A 17,708-nucleotide genomic window follows, 5' to 3' on the forward strand; every position below is an offset into this window, starting at 1 on the left:
CACAAGGGACTAATATAACCCTAGGTACAGAAGGCCATTATCAGTGTGATTCCAACCTTTTGTTCCATAATTGTGTTTTTAATCCTGAATCTATTATGAATTGGACTAATTGCACAAGAACACATTTCAATATAATGGGAAGAGAGACAAGAGTTTCTATTTTATTTTGTTTTTACCATGCATGCAATTTTATGAAACCTTATTTGTTGTGTTTTTTTTAAGGTCTAACACTGTAGTCGTTTTAAAATAAGGGAATTGCTCAAACTTTTAAGATCATCTTGATTGCTCCTTTCAGAATCTCTCTGATATTTCTGAGATAAAGCAAAAAGACCTATACAAAATATCCTAAATGAGGCCTCAGTGTAAGTTGTATGAAGGTATTATGAAATGGGCAAATTTATTTCCAGTACCTTTACTCACAATTCCTAGCCTGCAATTTCACTAGATTATCCCACCATTGTACAAATATCTCTTTTCTGGGTTGCTACTGCCACCTGAGGTTCCATCAGTAGATGCAAGACTTTGATGTTTTTTGCTACAATATGGAGAAAAGTGGGCTTATGTCCAAGAAGGTAGTATTTGTGCACATTGCTCAATACCCAGCAATCACGTCCAAACAGTGCCATGTCCACAAACAGCATCCTCTTGGACGTGCCAACCCACACATCATGCTGGCACAATAGCCTCTTCTGCTCTTAAAAGATCTCTCTATAAAGCTGGGCACAATTAAAGGAGCGGGAAGTTATGGGCGGAAAATCTGTCCGGTATTTACCGCCCTTTAAATATGTTATTTCAGATTTTTTGATTGAGGCTACACACAGGGTGAAGAGGCAGGACAGAAATTACAGAAATGGTATCAGTTCATGGTGTTACCTCATTTTGAATCACGCTATGAATCTATGGTAGACAACGGCCCTCTGTGGAAGTCTTACACAACCTCACTGGCTAAAAATAAATGTAAGTAGAGATGTAAGAAAGTTGAATTTTCTGCACGCAAATTTATGTGCCCCTTTCACATGGACTCACTACCACTAAAAGATAATAGTTATACGTATGGAGGAGCAGAAAATGTTCAAACAATAGCAAAGTCAGCTGAAAGGTCTGACTGTGTTTAAAGCTTGTTTTATGTGAGTGCAGGCTGTTTCCTTTTGTTTGGATTGCATGCCCAAACATATTCAGATAATAAATTACCTGAAATGAGGTAACATGTTTATTATAGTATGTTTTGTTGAATTGTTGGTTTGCAGATCCAGTCAACAAAACTAGGAAAATTTGGTCAGCGCAATGATGTGCCAGACTCTGTGTGTGGCATCTTTCAAGTCAACAACTCTCACCGCAATCTGCAGTCTGCATGACAGGATTATTACTGGGAGGGAGAATAACAGCTGTAAGACACCAGCAATCCTTGGCACTTCTATCCGAGGTTTGCCCCACTGAATTCAATGGGATTTATTCAGGGGAACTAACTCTCTCCTCCTTTAAGTAAAACACGAAACCAAAGATTGATACTTCATCCAGAAGTCATTCCCAAAAAAGGATCAACACATACAAATTGTGTAGGTTGAGCATTACTTATCCAGAATTCTGAAATCCAAAAGACTCCAAAATCCAAAACTGATCACATCGGTTGCTGACACAATGACATCTTTGCTCTCTGATAGTTCTGTACACACAAACTGTCTGTGTACGAACTATCATGCACAAAATTATGAAAATGTTGTATATGAAATACCTTCAGGTTATGTATATCAATGAAACATAAATTAATTTTATGTTTAGACTTGGGTCCCATCTCCAAGAGCTCTCATTATGTCTATGCAAGTATTCCAAAACTTGATATACGCACCACTTCTAATGCTGTTTTTCAGATAAGGGGTACTCAATCTTGTTAGAAATTACGTAGTTATAATGCACACACATTAAGAATCATACAACTTTTACACTGTATAACGTCTTCATTAAACCTAACATTGAATACAACCATTGTCAACATCAACATAAAACTACATTACTAAGACACCCTATTTTATTAATCTAGCATCAGGGGAAACTTTGTGTACCAAGATCAAATCTACAAACTCGGGCTATAATTTGCTGTGATAGTATTATGATGTGCTTTTCATAGCCTAACACATTATTTCTTTCTCCAATGAGTTAACTATAATATTAGGAGCCCCCGGTGGAGTAGTGGGTTAAAGCCTTGTGACTTGAAGGTTGGGCTGCTGATCTGAAAGCTGCCAGATTCGAATCCCACCCAGTGAGAGAGCGGATGAGCTCCCTCTATCAGCACAAGCTCCATGCGGGGACATGAGAGAAGCCTCCCACAAGGATGGTAAAAACATCAAAACATCCAGGAGTCCCCTGGGCAACGTCCTTGCAGACGTCCAATTCTCTCACTCCAGAAGCAACTTGCAGTTTCTCAAGTCGCTCCTGACATGAAAAAAAACTATAATATTTAACGCTTCAATATCAGGTATCTAATATCACAGTTAACTCATAAAGCACAAAAGGGGGGTGCTTTATGCAGTTTCTTAGTTTCTTACATATTTGTCCTTAAGCAAAATAGTATATTTAGCACCTGAGGTGTAAGGTTTGGTCTAGTTTATAAAGATCAAAAGGCACTAATGTCTATATTATAATATCTAGATGAAAGAGAGAATAACAGTTGCTTTGTAAGGGTAGAGACTGAAGGGTAAAAAGACACCAGCAATCTTTGGCACATCTATCATTTCAAATGGTGAGAAAGAAATTACAGGAAACTATTCTAAGAACAAACTGCTTGAACTGAGCGAACTCAAGCTGCAATTCTGCCAAGCTAAATTTTAATTTTACAAAATCTTCATGATCCCTTGGCACATTTTATTATGTGTACAGAATATAAATGTTGACACATGAAATAATTTCCAGGGTATTCACTACATTTCAGTAATATTTTAAACAACGTACAAGCTGGCAGTAGACACAGCATAGATGGAAATCCAAGAAAAGCAACAAACAGATATGGGTCAGACAGAGACATTTTAAACACCTAACAAAAACAGAACTGTAACAGAATAGCATATGACTATTCCATCCTGACAAAAGAAAAGACAGATCTTATACTTCCACATTATTGACTGAGGAAAGGAGAAAAGCTGGGCTGTTCAACTTTTCCCATTTAGAATCATTTTCTTACACAGGATTTCATGATCCTTTGTCTTTGTCATCACGAAGTGTGGGAAGAGATTTTTGAGGTGGGAAATGTCCAGGCAGAGAAGGGTTAAGCAGCGTTTCCTTGCTGTCCTACAAATTGCTCCATTCTTAATTCAACTTCTGTTGTTCGTGTGTGCCTTCCAGTAACTAATGGAGACCCCATGAATTTCATAGGTAAGAGATTCTCAGAGGTGTTTTTTCTGGTTACTTCCTTTGAAACACTGTACTGTTTATAGGTAAAGGTTTTCTTTTGACATTAAGTCTAGTCGTGTCCGACTCTGGGGGTTGGTGCTCATCTCAATTTCTAATCTGAACAGCCGCCATTGTCTATAGACACCTCGAAGGTCAAGTGGTCAGCATGAGGGCATGGAGTGCCGTTACCTTCCTGCCGGAGCGGTACCTATTGATCAACTCACATTTGCATGCTTTCAAACTACTATGTTGGCAGAAGCTGGGGCTAACAGCTGGAGCTCACCCCGCTCTCCAGATTCGAACTGCTGACCTTTTGGTTAGCAGGTTCAGCAGCTCAGTGCTGCCGGGGGCTCCCGTACTGCTTATAGCTGTTGATATTTGTAGGGAGTACTCACATTCAAGTACTAACCAGGGCTGAGCCTACTTAGCTTCCTGGATAAGAGGGGAAGAAAAGTCACTGCCAATGAGTTCACATGCTGAAAAATAATAAATTGGTGTTAAAACCCAAGGGTTTATTTGGGGACAGGGTAACTGAAATACATAGATTAGGGCAACACTTTCAGTCCATGCTAGTGAAGGGTGCTAATATTGCAATTTTTTTTGTTTTATTTCCTGGAAAGGTCCCTGAAAATCTCAGAAAAAAATGTGCATGCCCTCCAGCCTGTGGAGTTGGCATTGTGAAATTAGAAGCCACTGTTTGCAAAACCACATAAACTTTTGCTTCAAGTAAGAACATATAACATTACGACAATATAAGAATCATTTTATTTATATTTACGGTATATTTCATTCTTTTCTATTTTTCAGAAAAAATATGTCTTTTTATTAACATTTTTTAAAAAAAATTATACATGCCTACTATAAAAAAGATTGCCAAGAAGTCAGCTGTGTTTGAGCATTTTACTATAACTCAAGATGGAAAACAGTTTGTGTATCCTTGAATGAAATAGGGCCCAAATCGAGACAAATGCTCCAAGACCAAGAAAGAGCCACGCAATTGAGAAGTCAGAGGTTTGGCGTACTGGTGTCAGAGCCCTGTTTCTCCCAACTTCAACATTTTTGGACATTTTATATTTCTAAGCACCATCAAATGCTGAAATGGGCCTAACTCAAATCACCTTTCAAACTGGAATCTAGCTTGTGACATGATTTTTTGTTCATTTGGCTTAGCATGCTCTCAAGTCTTTCCTCATTCAGAGAGACTGTATGTGTTTTTTAAAAATTTGAAGTGCTAAAAGGTAAAGGTTTCCCCTGACGTTAAGTCCAGTCATGTCTGACTCTGGGGGTTGGTGCTCATCTCCATTTCTAAGCCGAAGAGCTGGTGTTGTCCATAGACATGTGTCATGGACAAGTTCATGTGGCCGGCATGACTGCATGGAGCGCTGTTACCTTCCCGCCGGAGCAGTATCTATTGATCTACTCACATTTGCATGTTTTCAAACTGCTAGATTGGCAGAAGCTGGAGTTAACAGGGGGCGCTCACTCCGCTCCACCGATTCGAACCTGTGACCTTTCGTCCGCAAGTTCAGCAGCTCAGCGCTTTAACACGCTGCACCACCGCAGGCAGTTCTAAAATAAAGAGAGCAAATTTGGGGCTGTGTTATCTCAGCAACATCATCTTTCTTTGTAGTCAACTTGGACTACCTGCTTCTACATGAAGTTACTCAGACTGCATCTACAATGCCATATAATCCTGTTTCAAAATGCAGATTAACTGCTTTGAACTGGATTGTATGAATCTACACTGTCATATAATTCAGTTCAATGCAGTTCATCTGCATTCAGAAATTGGATTATATGGCAGTGTAAATGGGGCTTTAGCCAATGGAAGCTCAATTCGGGGTTTTACTCACAGTGAGTCAGCACTGTCTTAAATCTGCTTCATCTCCGGAACATCCCATACTTTTTAAATCAATTTTCTTGGGCTCACTTTGATCTCTCAAGATTAAAAAATGTTATTTGCCTAGAACTTGAAGAATATTTCCTTAAGTAACAATGGTTAACAACAACACTGTTACAAAGAACCATAATAAAAGTGTATCCTCCTTGCGCACTGTTTTGTACCTTTGTGATATGCTGCTTGATGTATGATTAGCTCAACTTTTCTTAATCTTTTTACTACAGAGGAACCCTTGAAATAATTTCTATAAAATCATCACGTTCAATAAATAAAAAACATCCAGATCTCAGGGAACCCTTTCATAAAAATTATGCATCTTGCTGAACACCCACCTACCTCTCAACTAATCTATGGTCCAAGGTAACCCTGGGCTGAGAAATCCAGGATCTGGTGTCACCCAGTACTGGTTATTTTATATGTTCAGGCTCTTTTATTACTGCATATATGACTATTTATACAGATATTATTCTATGTTGATTCCCTCTCTCTCTCTGTTCCAGCCAATACTCACTTTAGAAAAATGTATCTTACCATATCCTCCATTCCTGCAAACTCTTGGGTTTCATAGCACATGTGATTATTCCTCAGGATGACTTATCTCTGCTCTAGGCACTTTCTACATATTTACTATTGAGTAAACATAAATCGTTCTAAGGGGACTTTTTTGACCAATCTCACTATTTAGAGAATTTATGGTTAAAAACACAGTTTTTCAGCATTTAGTCTGGTCTTGTCCCTGAAATAAAAGCTCACTACATTCAATGGCTATATTTTTGGGGACAGCATTGGCAAACCAAGTTATAGTATTTCATATTTTATAAATTCATGGCATAAATTGAAAGGTGACGGGCCCCTTCTACACTGTCATATAATCCAGATTATCAAAGCAGATAATCCACATTATCTGTTTTTAACTGGATTATATGAGTCTAGATAAAGGTAAAGGTTTTCCCCCTATATTAAGCCTAGTTGTGTCTGACTGGGGGTTGGTGCTCATCTCCATTTCTAAGCCGAAGAGCTGGTGTTGTCCGTTGACACCTCCAAGATCATGTGGCCGGCATGACTACATGGAGTCTACACTGCCATATAATCCAGTTCATAGCAGACAATCTGGATTTTATATGGCAGTGTAGAAGGGGCCTTGAAGGCACACATATACATACATATTCAATAGGGCTCACTCTATTTGCAAAACAATGTGCCCTACTTTAAAACAGACTGCACTGCCAACTATGGATTTTTAAACAGTAGGTGTTTGAAAGCTGCAATGATATCTCTGGTCCCTAATTAGTCAAGTCAACTTTTTTTTAAAAAAACCACTTTATTTGTATCCCATCCCATCTCTCCTTGGGGACTCAGGGTGGCTAACATGGATGGCAGCCATTCAATGCCACACAGATACACAAAAATACAAATACATAATAAATTAAAAGCAAATAATTAATACAACAATTTCTCATAACTAAGACATAATAGCAATCAACAAAACACAATTCCCAACAATTAAAAACAGGATTAAAATCCCACATCAATAAATTAACAGCCATATCCTTTTCAAAGCCCTATCGATAAAGCACTCATGGTGTGGGAGCCAGATATTCAAACACTTGATTCCCTATAAGCCTGGGAGCATAGGTATATTTTAATTGTTTCCTGAAAGAGGAGAATATGGGGGGCATTTCAATCTCCTTCAGGAGAGAGTTCCAGGGGCGGGGGGGGGGGGGGGGGACTACAGAAAAGGCCCTCCCTCTTGTCAGCTCTGAAAACTGCTGTATTAAGCAGACATAATAACAACGTCTAGTCCTGGAACCACTACTTTTTCTGCCAAAAAATAGCTTTCCCAGAAGCCACAGAAACAGGTGACTCACCTTTTAAATAGTTCACAATGACCCTGACATAAAACACACTTTTTTTTTTTCAAACTAGAAGTTTACTTTTAACCATTTCTGAGTCTGTTTCTGCTTTGTTTGGCATGTGGGTGATTTCTTAGCAATCCAGAGTGCTTTAGGGCAGAAAATGGACCTGATAAAGCTGCCCAAATAGTAATTCTCTGAAATGAGCAAAATACATTGTCTGCCTATAGACTGTGAAATTGCTGTTCAACACTGAGGCATGTTTTCACAAGAAGATCTAGCCCACATAGTTTTTATGGAGGTCATGATTAATGCTTTTCCTGGAGAAGCCCTTGAGATAGGTATTGAGTCTATCACTGGTTCAAAAGAAGCTAAAATATCCTATGCTCCTGAGCTTCCTTGAGGCACAGGGCTGGCAAAGTTGGACTGCAATCCCCCATCAGCCCCTGCAATTAAAACCAGGGATGACATCCTGCAAGATCTGGAGAGCCGCAATTTGCGTAACTCTGGTCTTGCCACATGCCTCTGGGAAACTCTAAGAAACAGATGATGGCAATGATGATGATCATAATCCCACTTTCCTCTCTTGACCGAGACCCAAAGCGGCTCACCACATAAAAATGCAAGTGTAGAATTTGTTTCCAAAAGATACCATTAAAAAACACCTGAAAAATGAATGGCAGAGCATTGTTGGCTAGGAGTAAAACATCATGTACATATCAAAACTATCAATATGTATCAAATCACTTTGGCAAAGGGCTTAAAAAATTGCATTGTATAGCAAAGGAATCCATAGCCTCAAAATGTTTTTTTCAATTCCTTCAAAAGTTGTTTGGATTGGAAACAAACTCCACAGTTTAAACTCTACAAGATATAAAAATTTAAATAACATTAAAATTAAAAGTCAGTTAAAATCACTGAAAACAGACAGCACTCATCTGAATAAAAATTTGAATCCGGCCAGCTTGTTTCTAATGTGTCCACTGTTTATATTTACAGTAGAGTCTCGCTTATCCAACGTAAACAGGCCGGCAGAACATTGGATAAGCAGATCTGTTGGATAATAAGGAGAGATTAAGGAAAAGCCTATTAAACATCAAATTAGGTTATGATTTTACAAATTAAGCACCAAAACATATTATACAACAAATTTGACAGAAAAAGTAGTTCAATATGCAGTAATGCTATGTAGTAATTACTGTATTTATGAATTTAGCACCAAAATATCACGATATATTGAAAACATTGACTACAAAAATGTGTTGGATAATCCAGTGTTGGATAAGCGAGTATTGGATAAGCGAGACTCTACTGTATGTATTTTGTGTCAAAAGCATTGCATAAACAAACAAGTATAAAACTGATGAAATAGAGGGAACATCAGTGGCTAAATAATTGTTATTGTCCACTGTTTATAGATATACCATCTTTATTAATGGAGATTTTCGTTGTGGAGCATGATATATGCTCAGCATACTTGGGGTCTCCAAAATAAGGCATCAGGCCTAACAGACTAAACAGGACAATTTAATCTTTGGCCCTAAATACACTTTACCTGGAAATAAATCCCACTGCAAATCAATCGGCCTTGAGTCCAAGTAAATACACTTCTGGAATGGGTTGTAAAATGTCTTTAAGTCACATGTAAACAGTGGCCAGAACCTAGCTGACTTTTCCCAGAGTGCCCCCTTTCTATCTAGTCCCTTATAAAATCTGGGATGGACTTCGTTGAAAGATTTTGACTCACACAAGGGAAGGATAAGCAAGGGATTAGTGAAAAAGCAGAGGGAGGGAAGGAAGGGGCAAAATGTTATCATCTTTGTAAAAACTAAACAGGAACGTGGGTCATCCTGCCTTGCAACTCTGTTTGGTTTAGGGAAGGATTCCTGGCCTCCATTGATCTCACCTGCGATTACTGCCCAGGTTTGCGCTGGAAAAATACAATCGTATCAGTAATTTCCCAGATGCTTGAAAAAGGAAGGCCGACACTTCAGGGCAAAGGCCAGGTAAACTAAACAGGAAGAGTTTTCTCTGAAAGACAGCCTGAGGAAGTGTGGGTTGAACCTTGGACTCCCAAGAGCTGGGTTCAAATCTCTGCTCAGCCATGGATTTATAGGAGAGCCTCTCATGGCAAGATTTGTCCAGAGGAGGTTTGCCATTGCCCCCCTCTGAGGATGAATGTTCTTTATCTAACATCTACACCAGTCATTCCCAAACACTGGCCCTCCAGCTGTTTTGGACTTCAGCTCCCAAAATTCCTAACAGCTGGTTAAGTCAGCTAAGGCTTTCGGGCGCTGAAATCGAATAAACAAGAGGATGAAGGTGTGATATATTCTGTGTAACGAATGCAGTTTGACATCCCTTTAACCATCATGCCTCAATGCTGTAGGTTTGTGGGAGTTATAGTTTATAAGGTTTCTTTGCCCAAGGGTGCTGGTGCCCCAACAAACTGAAAATCCCAGGATTCTATAACAATTCTCCTCCTCTCCATATGCTCTCCTTTAAGAAACTTCTGAAAATACACCCATGAACTTTAGTGTAGGGAGAGAAGGAGGATTAGGACATTTTGATCCATTAGGACGCTGGCTAACCCACTCGTATTATATGGCTGCTACAATATATCTTAAATGAACACCGGTTTTAGCCATTTTTAATGTAATGGTATCTTAATTGCTTTTACGGTATATGTTGTAATGTTAACGCATGTTTTAGTTTATTATGTCTTATTGGATTGTTTTTGTTTTATTTTCATTTCGATGCTTAATTCTTTTGTTGTAAGTTTACTGTTGTTAGGTAAGGAGCCCCTGATGGTGCAGTGGATTAAACCGCTCAGATGCTGATTGGTTGGTGGTTCAATTCCGGGGAATGAGGTGAGCTCCCGCTGTTAGCCTCATCTTCTGCCAACCTAGCAGTTCGAAAACATGCAAATGTGAGTAGATCAATAGGTACCGCTCTGGCAGGAAGGTAACGGCGCTCCATGTAGTCATGTCGGCCACATGACCTTGGAGGTGTCTACGTACAGCACTGGCTCTTCGCCTTAGAAATGAAGATGAGCATTACCCACCAGAGTGAGAAACAACTAGATTTAATGTCAAGGGGAAACCTTTACCTTACCTTGTACTCATTTGAGGCATTGGATGTTTGCCTTTTGTGTGTATAATCTGCCCTGAATCCCTTCGGGGAGAGAGGGCAGTTTAGAAATAAAGATGATGATGATGATGCATGTTTAGCCTGCAGAAGAGAAGGCTGAGAGGAGACATGATAGCCATGTACAAATACGTGAAGGGAAGTCATAGGGAGGAGGGAGCAAGCTTGTTTTCTGCTGCCCTGCAGACTAGGACACGGAACAATGGCTTCAAACTACAGAAAGGAGATTCCACCTGAACATCAGGAAGAACTTCCTCACTGTGAGGGCTGTTCGACAGTGGAACTCTCTCCCCCGGGCTGTGGTGGAGGCTCCTTCCTTGGAGGCTTTTAAGCAGAGGCTGGATGGCCATCTGTCGGGGGTGCTCTGAATGCGATTTCCTGCTTCTTGGCAGGGAGTTGGACTGAATGGCCCATGAGGTCTCTTCCAACTCTACTATTCTATGATTCTATGATGATTATTATTGTTATTATTATTAATCATGGTGGTCAAAGTGGTGTCAATCTGCATTAATTCTATATTATAGATGCAGTCTAATTTGCCTTGGGTAAGTCACACTCAGCCTCAAAGTGGGGCAAAAGCAATCTCCCTCTGAACAAATCTTGCCAAAATAAAACTCCATGACAGGATCAAAGTAAGTCAGAATGGACTTCAAGACACACAAAAAGAATTGAATATCCTCTTCCAGAGCTAAGCAATGAGAAGGCTCTACGGCAACAACTTCCCAAACCCGGCCGGGGAGGCAGTACTGTCCCATTATTGGGGGAAAGGCAGGATTTTAAAAAAAATCAATGAATAAAGGAAATCAATAAATACAACAGTGCCCTGGCTTAACTGGCTAGAGGTAGGTGTCGGTTTCCATCCTGTGGTTATACGGTGACGCCAAAAACCCCTAGAAAAAGCAGGCTCCAATGCAGGGATCAACTCATCGCAAGACAAGGAAGGAAATGCCAGCTAACTGCTCCTCTTAACCACAATGAAAAGCCTTTCCTATATACAGTAAACAGGGGACGCTGCAAAGAAAGGGTGCATCTACACTGGAGAATGAATGCAGCCTGGCATCACTTTAACTGCCATGGCTCAGTGCAATGGAATCCTGAGAGTAGTAGTTTGCTAAGGTATCAGCACATTCTGGGAGTTGTAGTTTCCCAAGGTCTTCTGCCTTGTCTGCCAAAGAGTGCTGGGCTCCCACTAAACCACAAATCTCAGGACTCTTAAGCAGAGAGGTCTGAAGCCCTTGGGAAACTACATATCCCAGGATTCCATAGCATTCAGCCATGGGGGTCAAACTGTACAGTGTATATGCCCCCCTAGCCTTGAAAGGCTCTGGCCCTTGGATTCATCCTACTAGAGTCTCTGTACACGTGTTGGATGGCTAGCAACCCTATTCACACGAACAACTAAACACGTGTACACCCCTAAGTGGCATTTACCTAAATAGAAACTCCCTCCCTCGCCCTTAATATACCATTCATGCCCGCAGAGATATGAAACCCCCAAAATGAAAGGCCTTTCCTCTTTTCTCTCACCTCAGGGCCACTTCCAGCAGCGCCTGTCCCGCTCCATGGCTCCGCAAGAACACCAAGCCCCGCCCCTTCGCTCGCCGTCTATGGGACTTTGCGGGAAGAGAGCGGCCACTTCCGCCCTTAGCAGCGCGCCCCCTGGTGGAGCTCGCCTAAAGGACACTGAGCCGCCCTGCAGCTGGGAAAGGAGGATGCTTCAAAGGACTGGGGCGGCCATAGAGCTAGGAAAGGGTAGAGGTACACATTTTCCAAGTCAAGGGAAACTTGGGCTCACAGTATTAGCTTAGCTGAGAAAGGAAGTGGGAAGCTGTGGGTTTCTTGTTCTCACTCTGTGCGGGGAAATTACTGCAAAGGATGCTGAAGACATCTGACTCTCGTTGTCGAAGGCTTTCATGGCTGGAATCACAGGGTTGCCTGGAGTGTTCTGGGCTGCATGACCATGTTCAGAAGCATTCTCTCCTGACGTTTTGCCCACATCTATGGCAAGGATCCTCAGAGGTATGAGGTCTTTTGGAAACTAGGAAAGTGGGGTTTATATATCGGTGAGAAGTCCAGGCTGGAAGAAAGAAGTCTTGTCTGTCTGAGGCAGGTGTGAATGGTTCAGTTGATCACCTTGATTAGCCTTTAATGGCCTTGCAGATTCAAAGCCTGAATTGTGTAAAGTGGACCTTGTGTGGTCGCTTGTCAAATGCCTGTCAGAATAGAGAAGTCTGCACTTGTCTATGAAAAGAAAGTAGGAATTGTGTCAGTCCAATTTCTCCAGTTTGGGAGTTCCGTTGAGAAGGCCTTGCCCTATGTTTATCATCATCATCATCATCATCATCATTTATCAAACTGTTCAACATGGATATGTTTTGGAAGATGCCTTCAGGTGATCTCTAGAAGATTCAAAATGTTTTTGCACATGCAAGGCTGAACACTAGATGGTGCTGAGTAGTGGACCGAGAAGCAAAAAATGCTGAGTAGTTGTTGAAGGCTATCATGGCTGGAATCACTGGATTACTGTGAGTTTTCCGGGCTGTATGGCCATGTTTCAGAACCCAGAAGCATTTTCTCCCGACGTTTTGTCCACATCTATGGCAGGCATCCTCAAAGGTTATTAGGTCTGTTGGAAACTAGGCAAGTGGGGTGGAATGTATCTGTGGAATGTCCAGGGTAGGAGAAAAAACTCTTGTCTCTTTGAGGCAAGTGTGAACGTTGCATTTATGTGATTAGTATTGAATTGGATTAAGGCTCTTGCACAAGGTCTGATGGATGATTGGCATATACAGTAGAGTCTCACTTATCCAACTTAAACGGGGCCGGCAGAACGTTGGATAAGCGAATATGTTGGATAATAAGGAGGGATTAAGGAAAAGCCTATTAAACATCAAATTAGCTTATGATTTTACAAATGAAGCACCAAAACATCATGTTATACAACAAATTTGACAGAAAAAGTATTTCAATACACAGTAATGCTATGTAGTAATTACTGTATTTACAAATTTAGCATCAAAATAATGATGTATTGAAAACATTGACTACAAAAATGCATTGGATAATCCAGAATGTTGGATAAGCGAGTGTTAGATAAGTGAGACTCTACTGTATATTCAGCGTTGCACTGTGTTAAATCTTTTATATATTGTATTTTTATTATGTTATTTAACTATTTTAACTGTTTTATTATTTTATTGTATTATGATATACTGGTAGTGATCCTGCCAGTTGTGTAAGCCGCCCTGAGTCCCCTCGGGGAGAAGGGCGGGGTAGAAATATCAGAAATAAATAAATAAATATAAAGTAGGATACCATGAAAATGAACAAAATCTGGCTACCAGTATTTTTTTTTAAAAAACTCTAAATTCAGGATAGTAAATAAAGAACAACACTCAGAAAACAGGGGAATTCCAGACAGAAAACAACCAGGGCCAGCTAACACCTCACAACAAAGGATTCCCCCGGGCAGGAAGCAGCCAGACCTTGAAGTTGAAAGGCTATTCAATGATAATCAAGGTGGCCAATTGCAACAATCACTCTTGCCTCCAACAGACAAGAGCGCTTTCTCCCACTCTGGGCTTTCCACAAATATATAAACCCCACTTGCCCAGTTTCCAATAGACCTCACAACCTCTGAGGATGCCTGCCATAGACGTGGGCAAAACATCAGGAGAGAATGCTTCTGGAACATGGCCATACAGCCCGGAAACTCACAGCAACCCATTGTTAAGTAGATTTAGGACCTCATCAGATGGAGGTTTTCCTATGTTTCTACGCCTGTCAAAGTTGGAATCCCACAGAGCCCATCAAGTAACATGGCCCATTCAATGGGTTCCCTGGAGGACTCAGTCCCTGCAGCATGTAGAAATGGGTGGATTTGAAAGACAGTCTGGAATTGACTTCTCTCCTCTCCCTGCGTGTAGGAATGCTTATAAGCGGGAATTATTTCTTGGGATAGGAAGTGGTTGATTTGTATCTTCTGTGACGTTATGGTGTGGGTGTTCATACGGTGTGCTGTCTGCTAATACCCCTCTTTCTGTCACCATCATGCTTCCACTTTGGGCAGGAAAACTCTTCTCCCTATTGGTTTTTGAAACAAAGTGGTGAACTTTGCTAGTTGAGAAGGAAAGAAAAAGAAGCAAGGCTGTTCCTTTGAGAGACTGCATTACAAGAGTTGTACTGTACTTCATTAACTGTGATCGCGATTTGCACTTTCAATGCATTGAAATAAGTGGTTTAAAAAGTGTGCAGGTCTCCTTGAAATTGGAGAAGCCAATGTGATAGGAACTGAAGCAGATGGTTGAGCCAAAAAGGAGGAAAGGCAATCCTGCATGATGGGAATGAATAAATTCTCCAACTTCTTTAAAGACGGAATGCCACAAAAAGAAGACAATTCCACCTGCCTTCTCCCCTTGTGGGATGAGGTCTTTAGAGGAAAAACTATGCTTAGACTGAGAGCTAAAAGAAACAGAAAGGACAAGGGGTCGAAAGTGTGATATTATTTAAATCTGTTGAAACAACAGAATATCAAAATGATCGCTTTCTTATAGTTTTATATCAATGGGGTCTGTATCTACTGATTAAACCAAACACAGATCAAAAATAATATCACTGACCAACATACATTTTGGTGCCTCAAATGTTAGACCTGTTTCTGGGTATATTTGACCTGCTGGTTCCAAAAAAATAGCACCAGTGTTCCCCTATCAGCTCATGCCATATACCAGTCACCATCTGCTTGCCCATAGAAAACCATGACAACTGTATTGAAGAAAATAGAACTGATGTGGTCTACCCAAAGAAATTTTCTGAATCAGGACCCCAAATAACCCCAAGAACAGACCTAAAAACCAAAGCACCAAGAAAAAAATTATTTTGGTTGGGATACACTATTATATACCACTTTCTATATACCAAGACTCAAAGCAGTGGACCATGGTAAAACAACACAATATTTCTATCAGATGAACCTGTGAGTGTCAGGGGACATAGAGAAGGACCTCTCAACTGCACTGATTAGCGTACAAGGGGATTGAGTTCACTATCAGTGCTACTTTTGATGTTTATTAGCATCCTTTTGAAGTTGAGTGTTTTATATATGAAGAGGCTGCCCACGCATCATTGCTGATGTTGCCTAAAACACTGCTTCTAAAACTATGAGTCCCAGTCCCAAACAGGATCCCTCTTTGCTCAATGATGGAATCACAAAAAAATTAACAACAGTAAAAGATTTCTGGATGCCATCCATTTACACAAATCTGTTAGCAACAATGTGCAGTTTTTACAGAAGTTGCTACAGAAAAGGCTTCAGCTATACGTCATAAAAAGGAAAATCAGCCTGTTTAGTAAGCCTTATGAATGCTGGTTTATTATCAACAAATGTTTGAACTTTATACCTATTTTATATACCAATATACCTGGGGTCATGTAAAAATTTCTTGAGCCAAAAGGTGTCGTGAATTGAAACATTTTAATAAGACGTAACCCAGAACACTCCATTTGATTTAAAACCTTCATTGCTCTTTTTTGGTCAAATGGTCACAATTAATCTCCGTACCTTTCAAATTCAACCAATGTTTCAACCATTAATAACTTGATCAATGATCTGAATACTTATTCTGAGGAACAAGTTTACAGTTGGAGGGAAAGTTAAGATTTTTAAAAACAACAGTTGACACTTTAAATGTATAACCCAGTTAAATGTGTATTTTAGAATTCTAATTTTAAAAGAACACAACTTTTTACTTCTCTGAGGATGATTTTAAGTTTTACACCTGGATTGATTTCCTTTCCAGGTGATCCCACTGCAAGCAATAGCCAAATCCAAATTGGATTAACTTTAGAATAAGGCAGAAAATATATAGAGAAAGTTGTAGGCTGCTATTAATCAAGAAATCAAAAGAAAAAGAAACAAGGTTCTTACCATTGTGCAAAAGGAGAAATGTCATAAAGTGTTTGCATCTGTTGCAATTCTTTCTCTGCAAGGAGTAAAAAGTGGGACCCTTGTTCCATTTTCCATCTATCAAACCTAAGAGGATTGATCAGTAAGAGCCAGCAACGATGCACTGCATCCTTGAGTGCATCTACACTGTAGAATTATTGCAGTTTAACACCACTTTCACTGCCTTGGCTCAAGGCTATGGAATCCTGGGAGTTGTAGTTGCAAAGCACACTAACAAAACTAACACCGTGTGAAATGCAACTCTCAGGATTCCATAGCATTGAGCCATAGCAGGTAAAGTAGTGTCAAAATGCATTCCTTCTACAATGGAAATGCATCACTTGTTCTTTAACAGCTGGACACTACATGTCTTTTGAGGTTAACAACTGTAACTGTTTACACTGTTAAACTAAATGGTCATCAAATGAATACATTCCATGTGAGAGACTACAGAAATGTTCCAACCATGCAAATAACCCGAGGTGAGCAAAAACCTTGTGCCAAGCTGAATACTATAGCAGAAGCCCACTCCTCTAAGAGACAGATAGAAGACTTCATCTCAGCTTGGACTTCTCTTTGCAGCCCATTTTTTTTAAAAGCACTTACCCAATTCACAATTCAGTGTGGGAGGCTGTTTGATAGGCATTATACAGAAAGCGTTAACTCCTTACTCCACAGCTTCCACCACACAACATGAAAAACTCTACTCCTCTTTCACTGTATATATAGACATGTGTCCCAGATTGATAAGGACTTTGTGGACTTGCCCTTTCTTGTAGCTGGTAATGGGCAGGGTGGTTTTAAATTTCTAAGAAACCAATTATACCTTTGCTTGTGTTTTTTTAAAGACGTACAGACCATTTTCTAGTTTCCTGAAAATTATTATATAACTTAATTAGAAATTAATTGGGCACAAGGGACTTTGTTCCTAGATCTGACAGCCCTGGACTTGGACACAGCAGAACTGTTTCTGGACAACCATAACTGATACGGTGCAGGAAGTTTAAAAACCATTTCATTAAACATGGGGCAGCATTCCAATTTGTGCATGAGATAGCACTTGATTGGACTGGTTTGTTTGTGGGTGGGTTTTCTCTTTTCTCACTCATTAAGATCAGAACTTGGCACCATTTAACATTTTCCATGGCAGATAAGTCCCATTAGGCAGATCAATATAACACAAAGTGCATCACAATCACTGCTGATCTGAATGGCCCATGAAGACTTCATTTGTCAGCCATCTGACTAGAAGACTTCCAGCAGCCAGTCTCTTGAGTTCTGGTCTTTGTTTCTGATAAGAAAAACCAAACACGTAAAGGTCCCATGAATCATGACACGCCTAGTTGGCCAGATGATCTGTGACCTGATTGGAAAGCAAATATGGGTGCACGGTCATCTATGAAACATCACCCCAGTTGACCCAGTAGATCTCAGCCTGTGGGTCCCCAGATATTTTGGCCTTCAACTCCCAGAAATCCTA

General features: G+C 40.2%; 2 protein-coding genes across 7 annotated transcripts in view; one reads left to right on the forward strand and one right to left on the reverse strand.

Moving 5' to 3' along the window:
- Positions 1 to 16,977, reverse strand: part of slc11a2 (solute carrier family 11 member 2) — a 70,984-nt gene extending 54,007 nt beyond the window's left edge. Inside the window, exons 1-2 of one of the 5 annotated variants that reach the window (XM_062966442.1) lie at positions 16,835 to 16,850; positions 4,809 to 4,953 (exon numbers count right to left, since the gene is read on the reverse strand). Coding sequence is in view for 2 of the 5 variants with exons in the window: in XM_008103524.3 (XP_008101731.1) it covers positions 16,835 to 16,874 (40 nt within the window). In the remaining 3 variants the exon portion in view is untranslated. Of the gene's footprint in view, positions 1 to 4,808; positions 4,954 to 11,811; positions 11,944 to 16,834 lie in introns of those variants that run through there. The other 4 variants (XM_062966441.1, XM_008103524.3, XM_008103526.3 and 1 more) reach the window with 4 other exon arrangements.
- letmd1 (LETM1 domain containing 1) overlaps positions 12,040 to 17,708 on the forward strand; it is a 32,663-nt gene continuing 26,994 nt past the window's right edge. Inside the window, exon 1 of one of the 2 annotated variants that reach the window (XM_062966444.1) lies at positions 12,040 to 12,303. In XM_062966444.1, the coding sequence (XP_062822514.1) occupies positions 12,285 to 12,303 (19 nt within the window). In that variant the 5' untranslated portion in view covers positions 12,040 to 12,284. The remainder of the gene's footprint in view (positions 12,304 to 17,708) is intronic. The other variant, XM_062966443.1, reaches the window with a different exon arrangement.

The sequence above is a fragment of the Anolis carolinensis genome, unplaced genomic scaffold, assembly GCF_035594765.1.
Source record: "Anolis carolinensis isolate JA03-04 unplaced genomic scaffold, rAnoCar3.1.pri scaffold_20, whole genome shotgun sequence".
NCBI classification, from domain to species: Eukaryota; Metazoa; Chordata; class Lepidosauria; order Squamata; family Dactyloidae; genus Anolis; species Anolis carolinensis.